General features: G+C 42.2%; 1 protein-coding gene across 4 annotated transcripts in view; it reads left to right on the top strand.

Moving 5' to 3' along the window:
• FCHSD2 (FCH and double SH3 domains 2) overlaps positions 1 to 23,916 on the top strand; it is a 120,759-nt gene that overhangs the window by 7,543 nt on the left and 89,300 nt on the right. For all 4 annotated transcript variants that reach the window (XM_030945194.1, XM_030945106.1, XM_030944932.1 and 1 more), the window contains exon 3: positions 18,915 to 18,960. In XM_030945194.1, coding sequence (XP_030801054.1) covers positions 18,915 to 18,960 — 46 coding nt within the window. The remainder of the gene's footprint in view (positions 1 to 18,914; positions 18,961 to 23,916) is intronic.

The raw sequence follows: 23,916 nt of genomic DNA, 5'->3' as shown, positions 1-23,916 counted from the left end.
CCAGCTGCAGGGAATGCAATTTATTTGGGTATTCCTGAACCTGGGCTGCAGAGCATGTTTGCCTCTGGCTAGTGGTATCTGATAAGCCCCTTTTTAAAAAATTCATCTGTCCACGAGCAGGCCCACCTCTTTTTTTCCCTTTATCCTGCTGCGAAATGTGTCCTTCCTTTTTCCCTCAAGGTCATTCCCTGCATTCAGCAGATGCAATTCTTGCCTCTGGTGTTTGGGGTTTTATTTTCAGTAGGAGCAGAGTGATTTGCTGTGCTTACAGGTTCTGAAGCCTGCAACCTGCCAAAGTGGAAAGCAGCAGAAAAATCAGAAAAATTCCCCAAAACCATGTGCAAAACGTTATTTTTCCTGGGTTTGACTCACACTTGAGGCTTTCCTTTGTGTGACTGGAATATTTATTTCTTTAAAACTTCCAATCTTCTTAGGAGCTGATGACATTTCTTTCCTCCTGGGTTGATCTTTCTTGCCACTAGTAATTATTGTGACTTTATTTTGTACTTTCAGGTTTTTTCCCCAGGCTCTGCTAATTAAATGAGGACACACAATTCTTTGCTGTAACACCAAATGAGCAGAAATTTCAGAATTTTTGAGAGAAGTTGGTGCAGTTACTTCTGAATAATACTCCATATAAAGATACCACAGAATCTGTGGTCTGGGCACGTTACCTATAATTAGGCAGGGCTTTAATGAGATGCTCACATTCTTGACGGAATTAAAATCTGGTGATGTTTTGACTGGAACTGTTTGAGGGAAGCTTGGAATGTACTTTAAAAAAAGCTGTTGCCTACTGGGTGTGGAAATCCAAGTTCTGAGCAAAAAAAGAAGAGTTTTAGTATAAACATGGCCACAGTGTAATGATTCAGGCCTGTCTTGGCACAGTGGAATTGAGAAATGGACCACATTCCTTCTTCTTTTTTCATCCCTGACATACAAAAATTAATGGATCCCCTGTTTTAGTATTTCTGAGTATCTTTCAACTGATGAAAGTTAAATAATCAAAAGATTTTATTTGCTTTTTTATAGCAGAATAGTGTAAAAAAGGCGCAACAAACCATTTCTCACATTAGAACGAAAATTCTTTTTTTCCCCATTTTTTTTCTCTGAGGTTTGCATTTGAAGGAGCTTTTTTTTCTTAAAGCAATTCCAACACATGCTCTGGAAGTCTGATTTTTAAGGACCTTCAGGAGACCCTGGGCTTGTTCTGTTAAACTGTGGCTTTCATGTGAGTTTGTCTTCCAAGACATAACAAGAGGATTTGGGTTCTGAGTACTCCTTGCCAAAAATTGCATTTTCACTTTTGACTCATGCCCCATTTTTAAAGAACTAACTCTTTAGTTTGCAGAAAGTCCTGTGGGTTTGAATTTTTTTTTCCCCGAATTTATCCGAGCATGGCTTTTCCTGGACCCAACTCTTGTTTTTCACCACGATGTTCCTTGGCAGAGCTCTGGGAAACCAGCAGCTGTCATGGAGTCCTGCAAAGTTGCCTTTGGTACAGATTTTCATGGGGACAATTGCAATGTTTATTAAAATATATGGCACAGGGTGGTTCTAAAGGAACAACAATTTATTCTTTTGATTCACTTGCTCAAACTCAAGGTGTTCTTGGGTTTTCTTTCTTCTTCATCACATCACTTCTGTGGTGAAGGATTTCTCTCAGGGCTTTTCATCCCAGCTCTTATTGAAACCCCTGGGTAAGGGGAATTGCAGGGGACATCCCACAAAGGTCAGGATGAGCTGTGCTGGAGAGAGGAAGAGCATTCTTCCCATTCCAGGCACAATCGGGGTAGCCTGGCCTCATTTCCTATGGTGGTGGTGTGTTGTCACAGAGTCATGGAATATCCTGATGGAATGGGCCCATCAGGATCATCCAGTCCAACTCCTGACCCTGCACAAACACCTCAAACCCCCCCTGTGCCTGAGAGCATTGTCCAGAGGCTTCCTGAAGTCAGGCTTGGTGCTGTCACCATTCCCTGTCCAGTGCCTGACCACCCTGTGGGGGAAGAGCCTTTTCCCAGCCTCAGCCTTTGGTTCTGTTTAGTTTCCTGCCAAAAGGTTTATTTTGCAGGTCTTGCTGCCTTTGTCAGTATCCCATCAGAAGACCTCAGAAACCTTGTGCCCTGTCAATTCCAGCATCCTGAAAAACATGGGAATGGGATTACCAAATCCTACACCATGTAAATATTTCTTGTAGGGGAGGCAGAGGTAAAAAAGAGGTTGTGAGTTTGTTTTGTTAGGTTTTTTTCCCCAGAAAAGGGCTGATGTACCATGGTTATCTTGGCTGCAAAGAACTTGGTGTCCTTACTTTCCTTTTCATTCCCAGCTGGTCCTTGAGATCAGCCTCTCCAGCTCCCAGTGAACTTTTGACCCAACTAATATCTTATCTTACATGTGGTGAATTTGGTTTTCTGATGAATATGCATCTGATTTTTAAACTTTTTTTTTTTTGCTGAGTAAAATCATTGACCTTGTTTAATCATCTTGATTGCTTTTTGCATATGAAAGCACACAGAAAATTGATACTTACACTGCATTTATACTTTTAAAAACTGGCAGTTGAAAAAAAGCTAAAACCTTATCAAACCCAAGCTGCTTTGGTCAAATGTTTGCAGTATAAACTGGTTTATAATGGCTCAATGTGGTACTTTTCTGACTGGTTTTTATAGTAGGTTTTAAAATTTTAATAACATTTTTCCTAAATGCACGGTAGGACTATGTTAAGTTGGGGGCTTGTTATTGACTTTAAGCTTGTAAGTGTTGGGTTGTGTTTATTTATGGAGTAAATGCAATATTTCCAATTAAAACTTGAGGAAAGAGAGGGAAAGTATGGAATTAATGGTTGTAAGTCTTGGCTTGTGTTTATTTAGGGAGCAAATGGAATATTTCCAATTGAAACTTGAGGAAAAAGAGTAACTACAAAAATAAGCTATTGAAATCTAGGGTTGGTTTTTTTTTGCTATGTGCTACTGTAAGCATGGAGATTCCATTCTCAGACTTTTAAAATGATTCCTAACCTTCGGAGCTGCTCCTTCTGAGAGCCTTTGGAGTTATTTTAAGCGTTTCTTTCTTTGTGGCACTGTGAGAACAGTTTGGGCCAATCCCCAGTGGCTCTGGGAAGGTTGTTCACACACTCCTCTCTCCTCCTGCGCCAGCTCCACCAAACATCCTTTTAATGAGACAGACAAAACGCGCTGGTGCCTAATTTTATGAGCAGAGCTCAGCCATGCAGAAGACTTTCGAAGATTTATGGTGGTAGAGCCACTGAGTAGAGTTATTTCTAGCCAGATGCAAGCCAGTCTTAGTGGGGAAAATGTTGGCACTTATGGCCATGTTTAAATACATACAATCCTGAGCATAAATAAGGTTTTTTTTGAGGGGGCTCTGCTGTGTTCTGTTTGCATTTTTGAAGGAGAAAAAAAAAAGGGAGGAGGCAAAAAACTGAGCAAGCCACAATTTTTCTTGAGGGTATGATACTCTGAGATGAGCTCAGATCAGAAGTGCCTTTAAAGAACTTTGAATATAAGAATGAATCATAGATTTGTGGAATGGTTTTGGGTGGGAGTGGGATGTTAAAACTCATCCATTCCCACCCCTGCCATGGGCAGGGACGCCTCCCACTGTCCCAGGTTGCTCCAAGCCCCATCCAGCCTGGCCTTGGACACTTCAGGGATCCAGGGGCAGCCACAGCTGCTCTGGGCACCCTGTGCCAGGGCCTCACCATCCTCCCAGGGAGGAATTCCTTCCCAATATCCCATTTAATCATTCCCTCTGGATGGTCCCGTCCTTCCCTTGTGTCAACTGCACTGCTCAGCTTGGCATCCTCTGCAAACTGGGAATTTAAGAAATCACTTAACTGTGTGAAAGGTGGAATTACTTTGCTCTTATTTCAGAGTGACAGAGATGAGGGGCTGAAGTTCTTGAAAAATGAAGTAAAATTGACCCCTATTTTTCAGTCTTTCAGTAGGGAGTAAAATAGTTGTAATCTCTTGACATAATTGGGAATTTCTGTCTTGAAACATTGCCATGTGCTAGGCTGCTGAATTTCTGTTAATGTTTGACCTGAAGATCATTGCCTTGCCATCCTAAAGCCAGGCAGAGGCAGAAAAGACAGGCTAGATTGCCTTGTGAATGAAAAAGAATATTCAGAAAAGCAATAATAGGCCGTGTTACGGTGCCTTGATTTCTAGCACCTGCTTTTCATATTCCTGGTGTGTTCCCAGGCTGGTTTTAGCCTGTCTTATCTCTAAATGTACTTTGCTTATTTTCAGCTGTGTTGCCACTGGTGAGAAAGGGAGTAGATGGCAGTGGTTTCCCATGTTATTTTAATGTGCTTGTTGTTTATGAAGTTTTCTTTCATGTTAATTGATTTTGTGTAATTGTTTCTAATTATCTCTCTGTGATCTGAGCTGGCTGAGTAAGAGGACAAGTACGTATCACTGCCTAGTAACACCTAATTAAGAAAGAGGTCCTGCTTTTGAATTTCCTCTTTGTCTTCTCATTCTTCCTCTGTTCTTCTCAACTCTGTTGAGCCAGAGTTGTGTGAAGAGAGACAGGACAGGGAGAGGATCCAGCAGAGGATACAAAGATGATGAGGGCCAGGAGCACCTCAGTTCTGGGGAAAGGCTGAGGGAACTGGGCTGTTCAGCCTCGAGAACAGACAGCTGAGAGAGGATCTTATCAATGCATACAAGTATTTCAGGCCAGCTGCCAAGGGGATGGGGCCAGACTCTTTCCAGTGACAGGACAAGGGGCAACGGGCACAAACTGGAATGCAGGAAGTTCCCCTTGAATATGAGGGGAAAAACTGCTGTGAGATGACAGAGCACATGGAGGAGGCTGCTCAGAGAGGTTCTGCAATCTCCTTCCCTGGGCTTATTCCAAACTGGTCTGTGTGAACCTGTTTTGGCAGGGGGGCTTGGATTGGGGGGTCTCCAGAGGTCACTTCCAGCCCCAGCCATTCCATGGTTGTGTGATTTGGTGAGATTAAGAGGGCACCATCACAAGGGTGGGGTTTTGTTTGACAAGAGTCACAGCAAAGCACAAATATTTGAATTGAACCTGTTTATTGAACCATCTCCTGTGGCATTGGTTTAAGGTGGTAAAATTGAGATGCCTCACTGTACCAACAATACCAGGATGCTCTTTAAAAGTAGATTTGGCTCCAGGGCACACCTCAAAATGCTGTCTCATCCAACCCTACAAGGCAAAGGAGCCTGTCTGAAGTTACCTCACATCTGTATCTTGAAAACCTCCACAGTGGGGACTCCATGCATCTCCTGGGACTGGGAGGTTGTTCCAGAGACCAATACTCTCTTTCTGAAATGTGGCAATTTGGGAGCAAAAGATTCAAGGCTCATGATGTGATTTCCTCTGGATCTCTGAGCAATCTCATCTTTTCTTTGCAGTTTAAAGAACATCAGTTCTCTGTAGTATTAGCAAACATTAGTATTTTTGGGGTACTTGTACAACTAGTGTCTTTGGGATTGTTAGTGGGAGTTGGAGCTATTCATTGTATCCCACATTTCCCACCCAGTAATAGAAGAGAGATGAGAGAAAAGTAATTTCTGCAGTTGCAGTAAGACTGGTTTGTACCTCCTTCTTAGCTCTTTTCTGTGTGTTTCAAATCAAAGCAAAGGCTCAGAATTGTAACAGTGTGGGAGGTGTTGAGTCTCTCGAATCACTATAAATAGTGGCAGACTTGAGAGGACTTGGGAAAGCTTGGGAAGTGCACTAGTTCTCCTTGGGAATCTCATTTCTTTTCCCCTGTGGTGTACAGGCTTTCAGGGGAGCATCTGCCTAAAACCTTCTGATTTGGCTGAATGTATGCAGAGCTTGAATGATGTGCATTATGTGCAAATGGGTTAAAAGTGCAAACAAAATTTTTCTAGACATTGTTTGTCCATATTTATATTAATTCATGTGAAAGCAGATTGTAGTTAATTGCTATGAGCTAATCAGCTGCGTAGAAAACAAAGAAGGCCCTATATTCTAGCTTTTCTAAGCATTTGGAGCTTAGGCTTTTCTGCTGAGGAGGTGAAGGTAATCTTTGTGTTTACAGGAGTTTTTCATTTGGAAATATGCAGAATTTTGATTATAGTATCCAAAGACTGGTTGAAGTTGGTGTTGCAGTCTGCCTGTTGTTGGTGAAGATGGCTGAACTTGATCGCTAATGCCTGAGGAGCTGAATCTTCTGTCTGTTGGGCATTTGGTCCTCAAGAAATAGTTTTAAAACCTGTGTAAAGACTTCGATCATCCTCTAATGTGTCACTGATAAAAATGCCCTTTGTTTGTGTGCACTTGCTTCCCTGTGTGCTCCCTCTCCTTTTGGTGAGAGCCTGCTCTCCTTCTCTCCATCCTAACAAAGAGCAGCACAAGGAGGAGCAAAGGCGCATTTCTTTTCCCTGGAACCGAGCATGGCTGTGTTGTTATTCCCGATTTCCTGGGGAGACTTGGCCGTATGACTGGTGTGTCCCGCAGCCGAGGCTGGCTGGCTGTCCCTGCGGGCTCTGCGGTGCCGCAGGAATGCGGCTGCACGGCCTCGCTGCTCTTTGTTCCCGGCTTCAGGGGGTGCTTGGAACACCCCGGGCCCGGCTTATGAAGTGCCTGGAGCTTTGATCTGCCCTGAGAAGTTCCTTTGAGTTGGTGGGGTGCTTTGATGTTCTCTGCTCGCTGCCAGGTCCTTCTGCTGGAGGTGCAGCACAGCGATGTTGTCCAGTTAAGAACCAAGACCTCATCTCTCCATGCATCCAAACACTTCTTTACTCTCAGGGAGCAAGTGGATCTCTCTGCTGGAGGAGTTTGTCCATCGTAGTTGTGATTTTTTTTTTGTTCTAAATTTAGCAGGTTAGCTCGATACTGTGCTAGAGGAGGGCTGGGCCCTTTTGTTGACACAGCTCGGTGGATGTTTGAAATGCCTTTTGCCTTCTCTGCACCCAGCTGTGCTGCTGAACTGGCAGTATGGGAAAGGCTGGGAGAATTGGGATTGTTCAGCCTGGAAAACAGAAGCTTCGGAGTGACCTAATTGGCCCTTGCAAGACTTGAAAGGAGCCCATAAGAAGAATGGAGAGGGACTTGAGACAAGGGCATGGAATGCCAGGACAAGGGGCATGACTTCTGGCTGCTAAAGAGCAGGGGTAGTTGGGTTTTGGGGGCAAGTTCTTCCCTGGGAGGGTGGGGAGGACCTGGCACAGGGTCCCAGAGAAGCTGTGGCTGCTCCTGCATCCCTGGAAATGTCCAAGGCCAGGTTGGACAGGGCTTGGAGCAGCCCGGGACAGTGGGAGGTGTCCCTGCCCATGGGACTAATGGATCTTTCAAGTCCCTTCCCACCCAAACAGTGCCGGGAGTCTGTGATTCTGTGACCAACCTTTATTAACAGCCCTGTTCTGGTTTTGCTGGAGCTCAGGAACAATGGTTTTAACTGCATTACGCTGCTATATGTGATTGGAGCAGGCAGCGGTGCTGCAGGTAGTAAACAAGATCAATATTCTTGTCAGCGGCAAGAAGACAGGATGACTTGAGCCATTTCAGATATCTTTTCCCTATCTTTTTTTGGTTGGCAGTAGACTGAAATTTCTCCTTTGGGGAAAAAGTTTATAAGGAATATTGGTATTCAAGGAATGACTGGACATGGCACTCAGTGGTGGCAAGGTAGTGATCAGTCAAAACTTGGGCTCAAGGGTCTCAGAGGTCTTTTCCAACCTAAATGATACTGTGATTCTGACACTTATGTACAGATGGATTTTAGAAATTGTGCCACGTTTTCAGTGAACTGTTACATTTTACTGACTTAAAAAAATAACAGTACTGTACTCTTCTAAAACAGGGTGATTGTGCTTTGAGGAAAAAACCCATTATAGTAATTATTATTACCTGTAGAATCCATTAAAACACAGAATTTGACTTACATCAGTGTTAGTGACAATGAAACCTTGTGAAGGGCATCATTTAAAATTGAAATGCTCATATTAAGACTGTAGGAAAAGAAAGGAGAGAAGTCTTTGTGATAAACCTGGGTGGCACTGTCAAGATTCCTAAAATGTGACAGATGAGTAAAGTAAGAACTCCAAGGTGGTTGTTGCCTGCTACAAAACCTTTTGCAGATCCAGGATGAAATAAGAAGCATGAATGATGAAATGTGCCTTGGCTTCTTGCTGTTAAGCAAATGGGGATCAAAGAAACTCCTCATATTCCTGTTTTCTAAAAGCTTCTGGTAGACAGTCTGAATTATAACATCCTAGGTTGTTGTTTTTTCTTTTCTGAAAGGGAAATGCCTTGGATATGATGAATCAGGTCTGGGGAAGCTATAGAAAAATACCGTTGTATTTGTATAAATTGTATCTCTCCCTAATGTTTGCTTAGTTTCCCATTTTAAAACAAAAACTCATTAGTGTTCATTTTAAATACACTTAAGCTCTGAAACCAATCCTTGTATTTGTTGTGAATGTTAATGCTATAAAGAGGGCACGCTTTTATTTTGAAAAGGGTGAATGAAATGCTCACACTCACCAGCAGCTTTCTGGCAGTTCTTTTTTGTTTTCTTTTTTTATTCTACCAAAGGAAAAACGATTGTTTTAGCATTGTTTTGTGTCTGGGTGTCATGTTCCTCTGATCACATGCTGGACTGCTAATACTTCTCTGAGACAAATTGCTGAAAACATTGGCTACGTTTGAGGTTGCAAGAATTCTCTATATATAGTGACAGAATTGATTTTTTTGGCTCTGTTGCTAGTGGCAACTCATCCTAATCCCAAACTGTACAGTAATGTGATTTATGGGGAGTACATTGCTCGCTAGTGAATGTTGTCTGGATTTTTTTTCTCTGTGCATTGCTACAGGGGCACTGTTCAGGCATGAGGTGAAGCTGTTTCATGGTTTGTCATAGGTTGTGTGCATTAGAACATTTAAAATTATGAATAAATTTGTAGCTCACAAATGCATTTGGGGAAAAACAGCTTTGTTGTTTTTGATAGATTTATAGAGAAGAAATTTCTTATTAATTGGGAGCTTGTGGTGATAAAAATCACAGCTATCTCCTGTTGAAGGCCAAATTTGCTTGTGGTTACTTTCACACCAAGAATTTTGCATATGTGTTAATATTTTTTTGTTTAAATCAAATATATATTACTGAGCATTAAAATGCTTCAGTTAGAAATGTTGCCAAGATATGTATGTTCTAATAAGTCCTTTATGTTGTAAAGAGCGCTTAAAATTGCCCTGTGCCAGTTGGGACTGACCTCTAAATGTCCTGCTAAAAAAAAATAGTGACTTTATAACACATTGTGTGGGGAAGTTTCAGGTTTGAAGTGCATCTTTTAAACTACTGTGAGGCCTGTAAGCAATGCTCTCTTGAAAATCCAAATGGGCTTTTTAGGAAGGGACATTTTGTAAGAGCAGGAAGTCGTTCATGGTTGCTCATGATGACCATCAAGGTCTTTTCCCACCTGAACTATTCTGTGCGTGAGAGCTTGTGAAGTCAAGGTCTTCAAAGTTAGACTTTGTGGCTTTTGTTTTTCAAAGCAGGAGCTCATTTATCTGCTCTCTGTGGGCATGGAAGGCAGAGTTATTACTCCTTTGAGTTGAGCAGTGGTGCCTTCACTTGCTTGAGGGGATGGCAGGAGGATGATCCAGGTACTGAAAATTGTGTGTGAAAACTGGAGTGAAAGCAATTGTGGGCGGATGGATGCTGGCAGGACAGGCAGGCTTTTGTCACAAAGATATTATGCCTAACTTTGATTCCTTGATTGTATAGCTGGCTCTATCCTGATACATTGAAATATTGGTTAAAATGTTTTCAGCTTTAATACCTCTGTTTACATTCAGGAGAATTTCCCTTCCGTGTACTTTTATCTTAGTTGAGGATAAGTGGAGATTTAAAGGGTAAGCATTCCAAAGGACAAATGGTAGCAAAGCTGTCACAGCTGATTAGTTTTAGGTGTGAGATGAGCAGGCTTCTAATTGCAGGGCAGAGCTAGAGAATCCAGTAGAGTTGTGAGTTACTGTAAATCCTCAGTGTAGCAGAAGGATGGAGCAGGACTCCTCAGGGTGGTAAAATGTTCTGTAGTAGCTGAATCAACAAGGGATTACTGTGTGCTTGGCTATAAAAAGGATGGGCTGGATATTGTAGCTGCTGTTGGCTTGGGGAAAAACTGCTAGAAAATCATAATATGTGTTGTGGAAAGAAATTTGTAGAGGAGAGAAGTGCTGTGGTACAGGATGTTTGAACTGCCAGCTACTCCCTTTCTGCAGCAATGTATGAAGCTCTGTTTGGAAGAACTATTTTAAGACTAAAGAGGAGACAGTACAGAGTATGTACATTAAAGTCAAGTTTAAAAAAAGGCCACTTCTTTATTTCTTTTGTGCTTGCCAGGGAACTGGAGCAGTGCACTGAGGTAAGCAGAAAGTGAGGGCTGCCAGCGAGCTGCAGGAAGGAGAGCTGAATTCCTTGACTCAGCAAGCAGAGAGTTTCCTGATGTTACAAATATTTGTGCTTCCCGAGTTGTAAAGATGCCCTTCACACGTCTGCTGAGATCAGGCAGACCTCAAGTGGATCCACATGCAGGAAATGTCACTGGCTTCTCGTGCTGGGTCAGAGAACTTCTTTGTGGGCAAACATTGAGGCTGTGGGTGACCTCGCCAGGGTGGTTTTGAGTTTGTTCTGCTGCCTCGTGTGCTTTCACAGCTGGTGGGACCTCGGCCTGCCCAGCAAGGCTCTTGTTAAAAATCTTGGCCTGGAGGCCACGTTCACCCCACGTTGGGATGTTTGTGGTGTGAGAGCTCCACGTCTTCCGTGCTTGCCGTGGGAGGGGAGGCTGGTGTTGGGAATCCTGTCCAGACTGGTGGTGGCTTGGGCTTCTGTGACCACAAATTGCCTTCAGGACCTAGAGATGCACTGTCATGAGAGCAGAATTTAGCTCCTTTACGCTGCTGGTGGGCAGAGTTTCCTGGGAAGCAGCCAGGAGTGATGGGTTCAGCTTAGTTTTCCTAAGCAGGACTTGCAGAGAGCCAAGGAGCAGCCCATCCCATTGTGTGGGAAGGTCAGGAGTTTCATGGCAGAGCAGGGAAAGCATGCAAGGTTGGTGGGCAGGAAGGGAGGAGCATGAAAGCTTTGCTTGGCTGCTCAAGGACAGTATCAGTGACACCTCCACCTGATCAGGGACATGAGGAGTGGAAAGAGGGATGCTCTGGGAACGGGAGCAGCAAGACATCTTCAGCATGAAGACTCTTCCAAGTGATGGGCTCTAGGGAAGGGCCTGCAGTACTCAGCAGTTTTATTTCCCCCACTCAACCTTTTCCAGGGAAATCTTTCCCTTTACTGATGTCAAGGAAAACCTTAACATGTAATTTGGAAAGAAGAGCCAAGGTAATGCTCTGATGTAGAAATATGTTCATTAACAAGAGCTGGGGGTAGAGTTCCACGTGTGTATCTCTGTGCTGAAGGGCATGGATGTGATGTAACGTGGGAGGTAGCAGGTTTAATTGGAGACCAGGCAAATAAAGCCAGCCCAAAATCCAGCAAGGCAGCAAACCAGTGTTTGAACAGTGCTGTTAAATGCCCAGCACAGTGGAGTTTATTTAATAGGTGGTACAAAGTCTTCAGCAGGAAAGGCAATAGTGGCAGTACTGATATTATTCAGAGCTGACATGGAACTTTTGCTCCTTGATAAAAATGCAGCTGAACTGCCTGTTTCTAGCAATAACATAACCCTGGCAGGTGACAGCATGTATAAAAAAGGGTCATCTTTCTAGGAAGGCATGTGTTTCATTCAGATGATATAAAACCATTCAACAAAAGAGAGTTTGTTATTTTTAAAACCAACCATAAAGGCTGTGATTTGCTGTAATGTGACCTCAGGTGACTTTTTTTCTTGGAGTGGCTGAAAAGGAACCTGAAGTATTCTGTGCAAATAAAATGGAAATTACTTTCTCCTTGCTTACAACTTCCTAATTTCTTCAGTTGCCTTCTTGTAAGAACAAAGGCATGAGATCAACTGTTAGAGTCAGCAGTGGTTTTATTGAAATTTGGGGATATTTAAATCAAATACCGCTAGACAGAAAGTGATTGGAGGCACCTGGATTCCCTGGTGAGGTGACTTTGCTGCTGATTTTGTGGTGGTCTGATGTACAGAGAATTGTAATAAAGGGGTTAATTACTTTACATGATGTAATTAAGGTGAAACTTCACTTCCCATGCTTTGTCTGAGGTGAAATTTTTGATGTATAAATAATAAATATCATTCGTGGTGTTCAGTGATAAATATTGGAGGAGTTTTGCTGGGAAAAGGGAAACTCAGGCTACAGAAACCTCTGAATTTGGAGTCTTGAGCACTTTGTGACAAGGCGGACAAGGGGAATAGATTTGGACTAAAAAGAGAGTAAGTTTAGATAAGATATTAGCAGGAAGGGTATTAAGAGGAGGTTTTTCCCTGTGAGGGTGGGGAGGCCCTGGCACAGGTGCCAGAGCAGCTGTGGCTGCCCCTGGATCCCTGGCAGTGCCCAAGGCCAGGCTGGACAGGGCTTGGAGCAGCCTGGGACAGTGGGAAGTGTCCCTGCCCATGGCAGGGTGGGGAATGGGATGTTCTATAGGTCCCCTCTGACCATAACCATTCTGGGATTCTGTGAAGTATGTTCCAAATTTTAATAACCTGGTTGTTGCACTGCCATGCTTTCTGCAGCCTACATACAGATAAATTCAGAAATTATGGTGTTCTGAAAAATAATTTACCCTTCAGCCACTCAGAATTTTATGCAAACCTCCTAAAACATTTCTGTAGTGGTAATTCTGTTTAGTAAAGAGAAAAGCCACAAAGAAGAGCTTATTACATGCAGTGTTTGAGAGTCTTGTCGTGATGAATAATTTCTGTAGATTCATTATTGCTCCAGGTATGTTGTCTTTGTGTCTGCTGGACACGGGCAGGGAATATTAATGCAGTGTGTCCCTGCATGCATGGGTGTTCCTGGAGTCCCTCATTAGCCATGCAGCTGCTGCTGTGTTATCTTATCTCAGCATTTATTGCCAACCCCTGCCCTGAACAGAGCCACAGCGATAATTTATGTTGGCTGGAGTATTTGGGATTCAGTTGTGCTTTTGTTAGTGACACGCCTGTCCTTTAATTAAAAACCAGGTAACAGCAGTTATTTGGTTTTATGGTACTGATTCATTATGGTGTATTTTTCATGTTGCTGGGGAAAACTGAGAGGAGACATCCACATAAAAATACTGAATTAAACCAAACAAGGTTTGGTTTAATTCACAAAACCTGTTTTCCTTCAAGGGATGGCAAAACATTTTGGCCCATTCCCTCCTCCCATGTATTTCAGGGTTGCTCCCCTATGGATTTTATAGTGGGAGCTGGCATTCCAAAGGATATTTTAATTCAGTGTCATGGTCTGGGGAATGGGCTGGAGCCCCAGGAGAGGCTGAGGGAGCTGGGAAGGGGCTCAGCTGGAGAAAAGGGGGGTCAGGGGAGACCCTGTGGCTCTGCACAGCTCCTGACAGGAGGGGACAGCTGGGGGGGAACAGGGACAGGAGGAGAGGGAACGGCCTCAGGCTGGGCCAGGTTGGACATCAGGAGGAGTTTCCTCATGGAAAAGAGTTGTAAACAGTGGAAGGGGCTGTCCAGGGAGGTTTGGAGGTGTTCAAGGAAAGGGTGGACGTGGCACTCAGTGCTCTGACCTGGGGACAAGGTGGGGATTTGGCACAGCTTGGACTCAATGATCCCTTTTTCAACACTAATGATTCTATGACTTGGCAAGACAGATGCCATCATTTTGAACATCCCTTCTTCTTTCTTCTTCCCCCAGCTTTTATTGCTGAGCACAGTGCTCTATAGTCTGGGGTCACTTGTGGTCAGCTGTCCTGACTCCCAATTTCTTCCACACTCACAGCCTACTCACTAATGGAAACAGGGTGCCCAGAGCAGCTGTGGCTGCCCCTGGAGCCCTGAAGTGCCCAAGGCCAGGCTGGACTGGGCTTGGAACAACCTGAGATAGTGGAAGGTGTCTCTGCCCATGGCAGGGGGTGGAACAAGATTATTACTAAGGTCCCTCCCAACACAAACCATTCTGTGGTGTGAGGAGCAGGAAGGGCTTTGAGCTGTGTAAGCGCTGCTCAGCAATAATGGGAACATCCCTGAGTTATCTGTGCCCGGAACTTTGTGTTCTCAGCACAAATCCCAGGCACAGCGCCATCCCAGCCACTGTGCAGAAAATTAACTCCATCCCAGCCAAGCACTGTGAGCTACCCAATGGAACTGGAGCTGCAGGACTTGGAGCTTACTGGGACTCCAGAGCTGCAGTGGGATAGTTCCCTGTCACCTTGGAAAGGTCATGGCAGTCAGGAGAGCTTCCTGATGGCTGCAGAAAGGCAAATACTGGACCCATTTTCAAAGACTGCCGGCAGGAGGATCTGGGAACAGCAGCTTTACCTTAATTCCTGGGTAAACTACACAGCAAAACCTCCTGGAAACAATTTTTGAGGCTTCTTGTCCATTCCTTGAAGGGGCACAGAGGTGATTTGGAGCAGCTAGCATGGGCTTCCAAGGGCAAAAGGTGCTCAATTGCCTTTTGGGAAAGCTGGCAGTGCCTGTGCTGTACGTGGTGGTTTTGGGGAGACCTTTGACACAGTCCTGTAGCACCTTCAGAGCCACGCTGGGGACACATGGACTGATAGCTGGGTGGAAAATTGGCTGGGCTCCCCAAATCTGAGTGGTGGGGAGCAGTGCCAGGTGCAGCTGGCAGCTGGCAGTCCCTCAGAGGTCGGTGGGTCAGTGCTGCTCCATGACTCCAGTCACAGCCTGGATGGTGGCATGGGGCTTGTGGCAACTTGAAGGAGAAGTTAAATCGGGGAGAACATTGACCAGGGTCTGGCAGGAACCTCTGAAGGTCAGCAAAGGCAAATGCCAAGCTCAGGGGCATTCCAGCCTTGAGCAGCAGGCCAGGCTGGGACTCCAGGTTGGAATTTCAATGCCATCCTGGGCAGAAACACTTCACTGCATGTCTTCACCATTAAAGAGATTGGTCAGGAGTGATTTGTGGACAGTAATTCCTAAATTTCGTCTTTATTCTGCCAGCAGTAATGAAATATACTTATTTATTCCCTGTGCCCCACTAAAAATCATTCAAAACCATTTCAAGTCTGGGATGGTTTAAAAAGAAGACAAAAAATAATAAATACAAAGAAAATCAACAATATTTGGGGTTGATTCAAGCTGATGGAGTGGTTTTTGTCACTGAGACAAAACCAGCTGCTCTCCTTTTCCTTTTATTTTCTTTTTTTATAATGAGAGCTGTCTGTTTTCATGTTTTTAATGGAAAATTTTGGAGTGAGTGTACACTAAAAAAAAAAATCAGGATAGTATTACTTTGGACATGATTGCACACTGAGTGTGTGTGTTCCCAGTGTACATTATAAGCACAAGTTATAAAGTAATATTTTTCCACTGCTCTGTGTTCTTGCTGTCAGGAATTATCCTTGATCTGCTTTCTGGGAAGCTGGAAATTTTTGGGTATTTCAAAATTCACTGATTCATCTTCTCAAGTGGTGCTGGATTGAGTCAGTTTTAACCCAGCTGCAATGTGCTCTGCAATTCTTATGGAGATTTACTTTGGGAATTTTTAAGGGGGTGAATTAATTTCAGGTCAAGGTCAGTCAAAAGATGGATTTCTTTAGCCTAATGTTTTTGGGTCTTTTGGGTGTGATATTAGTTTATCTGTTTTCTGAGGCTTTGTGTTAATTGTAAGGATTTTAAAATTTCATTAAAATTTCCAAACAAATTGTCTGAATGTTCACAACCAAAAACCCACTAACACAAATTGCTGGTGTCAAGTGAGCTGTATGAATTTTCCAGTTAATACCTTGGGTTTTTGATCATTAACATCATCTTGCATGAGAATTTGTTCCAAATGGGATTCAGGCCTTGCCTGGTTTGTTGTTGCATTTCTCAGCCTTTGAATAGAAATACATTCACAGGTGCAAATTTAGCCTCTTCTTTTATTCAAGAGCCCTGAACATGAAGTGTGTGTTTACGTTTTTGCATAGCTCTGCATGGAATTAAATTTTTATACAGTGACTAATTCACTTTCTGGTTTTCAGGGTGTCACTGGGTTTAACTTTCTACTGTGCAAGCTGTGACTTTGATCTTCAGATTTGTACAACTTCACAATATTGGCAGATGGGACATTGTCTTGTAAAACACTAATGTGTATTTTAATGTTCTTATATTGATTTTTCATGAAGGTGTGAGCTTTACACATTTCCAGCCCAAGTGGACATCCATGAAATAATTAAACCCATCTGTTTCTCCTGTTTCCCTGTAGGAAAACTTAATGAAATATGATTCTCCACTGACCTGACTCCTTAATTCACATTGTTATGCTCTTCTACGATGGGAATATAAAAAGATATCTCAATATTTCACAGCATCTGTTACCTTTAATGGATATGAGTGATGGAAATACATGGCAGTGGTTGAAATTTGGGGTTGGGAATTTGCAGTGAGGGCTCAACACTAGAAAAAGTGTCATTAGCAAAGTGGAGATGGCAGGAAGAGAAGTTTTCTTTCTCCTGCTCTCTTCAAATTCCCTGGTCTCACAGAACCTGAGTGAAAATGGGGAGAAGGGAATAAATGTATTGCATTAATTTTGATAGGATAAACAAGATACTTAGGAATTACTGTCCACAAACTAAAATGCCTTTTTGGGGGGTGCAATTCTGATGTTTCCTGCACTTAGTTAATGGTTACTTTAAGAAAAAGCCGTAAAAGTATTAATGCTCCCTAGTTTAAAAAACCACGAAAAAATGTTCCTGCTTTCTTGCAGACTCACTAACTCATCTTGTAAAAAGTTACCAGTAGTTAGATAACATTTTATTAGTTCATGGAAACAAATGTTTCCTTATATGAATGGATTTGAAAGTCCATCCTGAATGACAATAAGATTGAGACAATCCCAGTTTTGCACATAAAATCTGGATACACACGTCAAAGTTTTCACACTGCCCAAGTTAAGAAACTATGATGCATTTATTAGTCAGAATTCTCTTTTCCCCTGCTCAAAATAATTTTCTCCTGGGAAATGTGTTGACTTCAGTCTCCCCTTTCATCATGTTTTGTAATCCATTCATAGTTGTCATAGAAGGGTTGCTGTATGAGCTGTCCCAAGGTTCAAAGCAGCTTTGTGCTGGTCCAGGGGAGGGAAGTGCAGTCCCAAAGCCACAGGGAGCACCAAGGAATGCAGACAGCTGATCCCAGCAGCCTTTCCACACTTAACCTTCTTCTTCATCCAGCAAAACAAATTTAAATATTGCATACAGCATCTTGCCAGCTATTTCCCCATTTAAAATACAGAACAATATCTAAAACTGGCATATTTCTCATAAGGAGGTGCTGCTGTACAATCCATTCCTGCCAGAGCTTGTAGTCGATCCGATCCCAAGATTTCAGTTGGTTTTGGGAATCAGTTTGATTCCCATGGTATTTGGTAATCCTACACAAGGGCTGGTTGAATGTTTTTGTTTTTCCTCTCTGGTGCAGAACTTTTAATGTAGAAGTTTTGGGGGGTATCTTGGGCTTCCTGCTTAGCACAGTCATTGTTTTGGAATTAATTTAAGAGGAATTTGATTTGAATGGGGTGGGGGAAAAGCTCAGGTGAAATACACAACTTCATACCCAGGTTTGGTGTTACTCAGCCCTGATTCTATGTTTTGAAATGCAGTTAGCTGAGAATTGGAAAAGAACATTGTTTACCTAAAGTATTCCCAGATTTATGTTCCAAAGACTGGCACTTGTTTTCTTCTACCTCTTCAATATTGATAACATATTTTGGTTATTCCTTGGAGTTATTTGTGCAGTTCTTTGTACTTCTGATAGAAAAGTGGGTCTTTTCAGAGGCATGTTGTGGTTTCTAGGTGTTTGCTAAACTTACTGGGATATTGGGTTTTGGAACAGGAGATGCTAAAAGAAATTGGGTTATAATATTAATTGGAATACTTGGAATGCTTTACAAAGGAAATTCATTCACAGGCATCTCAGCCAACTTCACGTGTTCCTGTCAAGGTGTTTCATATGGGAATCACACAGCCCTTGGAATCCACCTGGGTTACACAAGGGGGATTTGGGAAGTTTAACTGCTGGAGCTGGAATATGGCCAGATCTTTTGGGCTGTCGTTGGTCTGGGGAGAATTTTAAGCAATTGTGCTGCATTTAAACTTTTATTTTACATCCTGTTCGGGAAGCTGGGCCTGTAGCATGTGGATGGATATTCTTCATGGATGAAATGAAATAGGCAGGAATAAATGGAGCCTGTCCAGACTCCTTTTTATTGAGTTAACTTAATTAGAGGATGTTCCTGAGGTGTATTTTTTTGATTGGTGTGTCACCAGAGTTATTGTGTAACTAATTGAAATATAATTAGATTGTTTTGTGCCTATGGTGTAGCCTTAAGCTGAGTAGTTTGTGGTATAGCTTAAAGAAAATAACTCTGATCAAAATAAGTCTGAAGAAAATTAAGTAAGTCTGTCTAGATACATAAAGTCAAATCCTGTTCGGTGCTCCCAAATTTTCCCTTGGCTGTACCACTGGAAAACTGACGAGCTTCTCAAGAAGAAAATGCTATTTATGTCTGGGAACTGAGTAGTCCTGGGAACTGAGTTTGCCCAATAAAACTTGGAAATTCAGCCACCACACATGTAAAGTCCACACACAATCGTTGCTGGGCTACTGATGTGCACTTGTCAAACCATTTCCCTTTTTTGTTGCTGTTTCACTCTGCAGACTGTGCAGCAGAAGCTCCTTTTAAAGTAAATTATTGAATTTGTAGAGTTTTGCTCTCTGTGTTAATGGATTTTGACTAAATTATTGAATTTGGAGTGTTTTGCTTGATATTCTAACTGAATTTCTTTGCTTTTCTTTCAGAGCATTCAGTCAGAAAAGAGCTGCGATTGAGAAAGAATATGCACAGGTAGGTTCTGGAATAATTTTGATGGCTGGGCATTGTTCTGTTGGGATAATTTGTTAATCAGCAAATTACCATGGTGTGTGCTTTGTTGATTTATCTTTTCCATAAGTTGCTTACCATGAAATGTGTTGAAGTTCTGAATCACTTTGATCTATACAGAACTTAGGCCCATTCTGTATTTTCATGTATTTTGACTTGAGGAAGTTCTCAAGTACAGAAAACATTTTTAACATTTTTTTCCCAATTGTTATAAAGTCAAACTCCATGTGGTTTTCTGAGAAGTCAGTGTGAAATTTGAGTGAAAGGTAAAATCAGGTCAATTAGAGGGAGAGGAAATGTTCTGGCTTACTCGATCCAAAATAAATTTAAATTCACATTCTTCAGTAAGAGCAGCTTCCCATTCATCTGAAATAAAAGCGGATTTGGCCTCATGCTTGTGATAGGGAGTGGAATGAATTTTGATTTGTTTGTGAGAAAAGAGGGAGGATTGCTTTTTCTCCCCCAGTCCAAAATTAGAAAGCATCTAATAAGGGGCAGCTGCCTGTTTAATTTACAGTAAAGGCTCTTGGAGCTTAAGTCCAAGTACAACAGATTAAAAATACATTAATTTATTTTAAAATAGATTAAAGGTAGAATAAAATCCAAGGGAGTGAGCTTGTAGAGCTCAGTATGCCATCAATCCAACTGGAGATATGCCTGACGTGGAATGTGAGAACACAAGCTGTCACCAGGCTGCTTCCAAGTGCAGTTTGTAGGATGTCATGTTAAACATCCTTTCAGTCCCCAGTGCTGCATCACCCCCAAAATACACAGAGCAAACTTGTTCTGGGGCCAGGCTTCACTGTCAGTGGGGAAAAGATGATTCCTGTGCCTGTGATGGATGGGTTTTTAGTACTGGATTTTCTGCCTGTCTTCTCAGCCTAAAACCCTTCCTACACCACGTGGAATTTGTGCTGAATTAAGCCCACTCACTGACATTATTGCCATAAGTTATTGGTGCTCCCATTCTGCCTCCAGATATGAGTTTACCTTGGCAAGTATCAATTCCATTGACAGTTGTATTAAATTTGATTAAATACCTGAATTTTTCAATGATGGTGTCTCCTGAAACTGAGGTTAAAAATGTGTGTTCTTGAGTGACTTTTTTAAATGATGCAGAAAACACCAGTTCTTAACACATTTATCCATTAGACACTGGGTATGTCTTTTATATGCAGAGACACAACAGTCACTGCATTTAGGGAATAGTCCTGATAAGTTGGAAAAATAATTACACTGCGCTTTGGAAAGCTCAGACCTAACAACTGAGGCTTTCAGCTCCTTGGATTTAAACCCCCCCAGCTTTGCAGCAATGCAGCTGCAGCATTTGAGATTCACTGAATAGCTGCTTCTATGAATGAAGTCTTGTGGGATCGCTTCCTTGGATTGCTGATAAGTGCACAGCTCCAAAACAATGTTGGATGCTTCTTCTAAAAGGATTTCTGTTTTGGAGGTGGTAATAAAATTTCACATAAAGCCTTTTGGGGGGAGAAGCTGTGCTCCAAATAAATGGCAACTTGTATTCATCAGCAGTGGGATATTCCTTTTAAATCAGTTCTAAAGGGAGCTGGAAATGCTCAGTAGTTTATGAAGCCAGATTTCTAAACCTTTTCACAGATTCTCTCCAAATGCCTCTTGTCACCTTAGGGAATTTGGAATATTCTGACATCTGACTTTTTTTTTGTCAAGTGAGAAGCAGTGGAAGGGTGGCCAATGAAAATCAGTTTCCCAGAACTGAAGGCTTTGTTGGTTTAAAAAAAATTGTAGGTTGGTGCCCTGCACTTGGGTGCCAAGTTTCTGAACACAGAGTGCTTTTGTTGGGAGCAGGAGAACCTGTCCAAAGGCAAGTGAAACACCCCAGCCCAGTGTTTATAACTTGCCCCTAATTACATGGTAAGTGGTGCAAATGTATGTGATGAATTACAGGGCCTGGATTTAAATTTCCCTGCTCTTATTTTGTCTGTGTTTTTTTTGCGTTGTGTTTTCACCTGTTGCCTTTGAAGGTTTTTGGAGCTGTTTTTTGCTTATTGCCCATCTCCAGTGGGTTCTTTCCTGGCTTTTCTAGGCTGCGCCGTGGTATAAATGGGAGAAGGATTCAGTGTATCAGCAATTCTGCAGTTTTCTAGTGATCAGTTGGGATTCTGCACTCAGCTCTTCCACTTGTATTTTTGGTCCTGCATTATTTAATATATGCTTAGAGGCTTACCTTAATATTCAGAAATGAGAGCTCAGAAAGGTTCTCATTTCCCACTAATAGTATGCCTGCTAATAGCATTTAAATTGCAATTTTATATTGTTATTATTAGCTATTCTCCATGATTAATAAGCTACCTGAAATCAGTGCCTGAGAATACTCTTATGGTGAAAAAACAGTTGACTGAATTTGTGCTTTTGCTGCTACCTACAGAAAAACCGTTCTACCCAGCATGTTTAATAGGTAAAATGTTGGGGTTTGGGGGGTTTTTCTGGAGGTTATAAATGCATCTCTGCTGCAGTTACTATTATTTCACACTTTTAACTCAAGAGACCAGTCTCTCACAGTCTGGGAACACACGGATGACCTTCCTTGTCATGTTTTGGTTTTGCTTGATGTTTCATTATCATTGTTTCAGAGTAAAACGTGACTCCAGGCAATCAGCATGGCCTGGCCCCTTGGAATTTGCAAGTAACCTCAAGGAGGTTGAGTTTCCCTGCATGCTAATGAGTTTCTAATTGTAGTACCTCAACCAAAGGCACTGATGTTCTACAAAAAAGGTGGGAGAACCCATTCCCTGACCTACGATTCAAGTGAGGCACAAGTAGAAGTGTCTGTTTAGTTTTTCTTTTTTAAAGAGGCAGTAATTGTTTGGATTTTGTTCTCCTCTCTGTGTTTTTTAGAGGTTAAATTAACAATGAAGAGCTGTGGGTGTTCAGTAAAACCAGCTTATCTGTCATCAGGAGGGGACAGGGCACTCGGTGTTGATTGCTGTGGCTGTGGCACTGAGAAACTTCATGCATTTAAAACATCTTCAGATGTGGAGAAAAGAAAATTTCATGTAGTTTATAGCCACAGAGTCCTGTTGGCAGCTGCTCATATCCATGGTACTGATCAGGAGAGGAGCCTTAAATAAGATGAAATGGATGTGAGAGGGAAAAGCAGCTGGAGGTGCAGTGAGAGGAGTAGGAAAGGTGGGGAGGTGGATGTAAGCAGACACCATGGTCACCCTTACCCATTTCCCTCACCCTGTGTCTCACCAGACCTAGAAAACACACTCATTCAAGACACCAGAATACATGCATTAATATTTCCTAAAAAATTACAATATTCTTATGGCAGTTTTTGTCTATATAATGTGTCCATGTGTATACATAATACATAAAGCAGATACTTAATAAATAAACATAACATGATTAATTTTATATCTTTATATATGTATTTTATGTATAATTTATTTATATATTTGCCAGAATGTACTGGTTTTCCATTGGTTTAAAAGCAAAAGAGAAGCTGACCATTTCTTTTACCATGTTCTAACATGCTGCCCGGTGGCCTTTTGAACAATTTTTCAGAGGATTAAAATCATAAGGGTTAAAATCAGACATTCCCACCATGTCTTAGTAACTTCTGCCATGGCTCAATTTTTCCTTTGCTCTTCTTTATCATGTATTCCAACACTTTGTGAAAATTAACTTTATCATGTGAAGTGAAGACTGGCAAGGTGATGGTATTCCCCTCGTAAGGAATGAGAGAAATTGAATGAATTTTAGCCAAAATACCACAAATCTCTGATAGAATGGATACTAAACTGTTTTGAAAGTACACTGGTTTATTGGAATGTTTCAGTGGTGACTGTAGGAGCAGGAGGATGGCAGACAGTACTCAGGAAGAGCTGGGAGATTTGGGAATGGTGCTGGGGAGCTCTGTAAATAGAACCCTGTCAGCATGGAACCCCAGTCACCTGGGTTGATTCCTACATCCCACCAGGCAAAACAGCTGCAGCCTGGAAAACGCAGCCTTACAACAGGCTTGGAATACAAAACAAAAATTCCAGGGAGAAGCAAATTCTTTCCTCTACCTCCGAGCTACGGCACCCCTGGAGCGGCAGGAAAAAATAACTTGAGGTACCTGCCCTGCAAAGGCAGCAAGCAGCTTTCCATGAGATCATTGCCTTCAGTCTGGGCAGAATGGGTTGGATTTTTTAATCCCAAAGGATGCAGGAGGTTGCTGTGGGAGAGCAGGAAGAGATTGTGGATTTTAAGGGTGGGTCCCCGACTTGGGGACAAACAAGGAGCAGCCGTGGGTTGACTGCTCAGGAGCTGTTTTGTTAACAGATGAACTTAAGTTACTTGTTTATTCCTGTGAGGATGATTTTAGAGTTGCTGCAGTGCTAAACCTCCCTCTAGAGTATTTCTGTATTACTTAAGGCATTTGTCTTGGTTTTGTTTTGTAGTGAAATTGATGACTTTTGTAGTCAAGCAGTAATTTAAAAAAACCTGGGAAATCAGTTTTTGTGTGTGTATGGAAGATGTACTTTTAAGACTTGGGACACTTCATCTTTTAGGGAATTGGGATCTTTTGTATTCCAGGTCCTGTGAGGAGAGTTTAGTTTGTAATTAGCCCATATGCAGAAACTAGGTTGGTTTTTCTTTTATCTCAGGCTTATCTTTGGAAGGAATTTAGCTGTCATTCTGTGATTTCTCTGCAGAGAAACTTTCACTTGTAGTACATGAGTGGATTATGTTGAAATTTCCATCCTGGGTATCCTGAGCTGAATGGCTGCTGTTTCTGGATATATTTGATAGCAATTAATTTGAAAGACAACAAATTGCTTTGAAACCCATCTGTGTATTTATTATATTTTCAAACTTTCTGTAGGAAACAGTAGGAAAAACTCAGAATAAATCTTTTTCCAGGAGTGAGCTCACTGAGTGTCTGCAAGT

This window comes from Camarhynchus parvulus, chromosome 1 (genome assembly GCF_901933205.1).
Source record: "Camarhynchus parvulus chromosome 1, STF_HiC, whole genome shotgun sequence".
In the NCBI taxonomy this organism is placed as follows: domain Eukaryota; kingdom Metazoa; phylum Chordata; class Aves; order Passeriformes; family Thraupidae; genus Camarhynchus; species Camarhynchus parvulus.
This window is presented reverse-complemented; position numbering and strand designations above follow the sequence as displayed.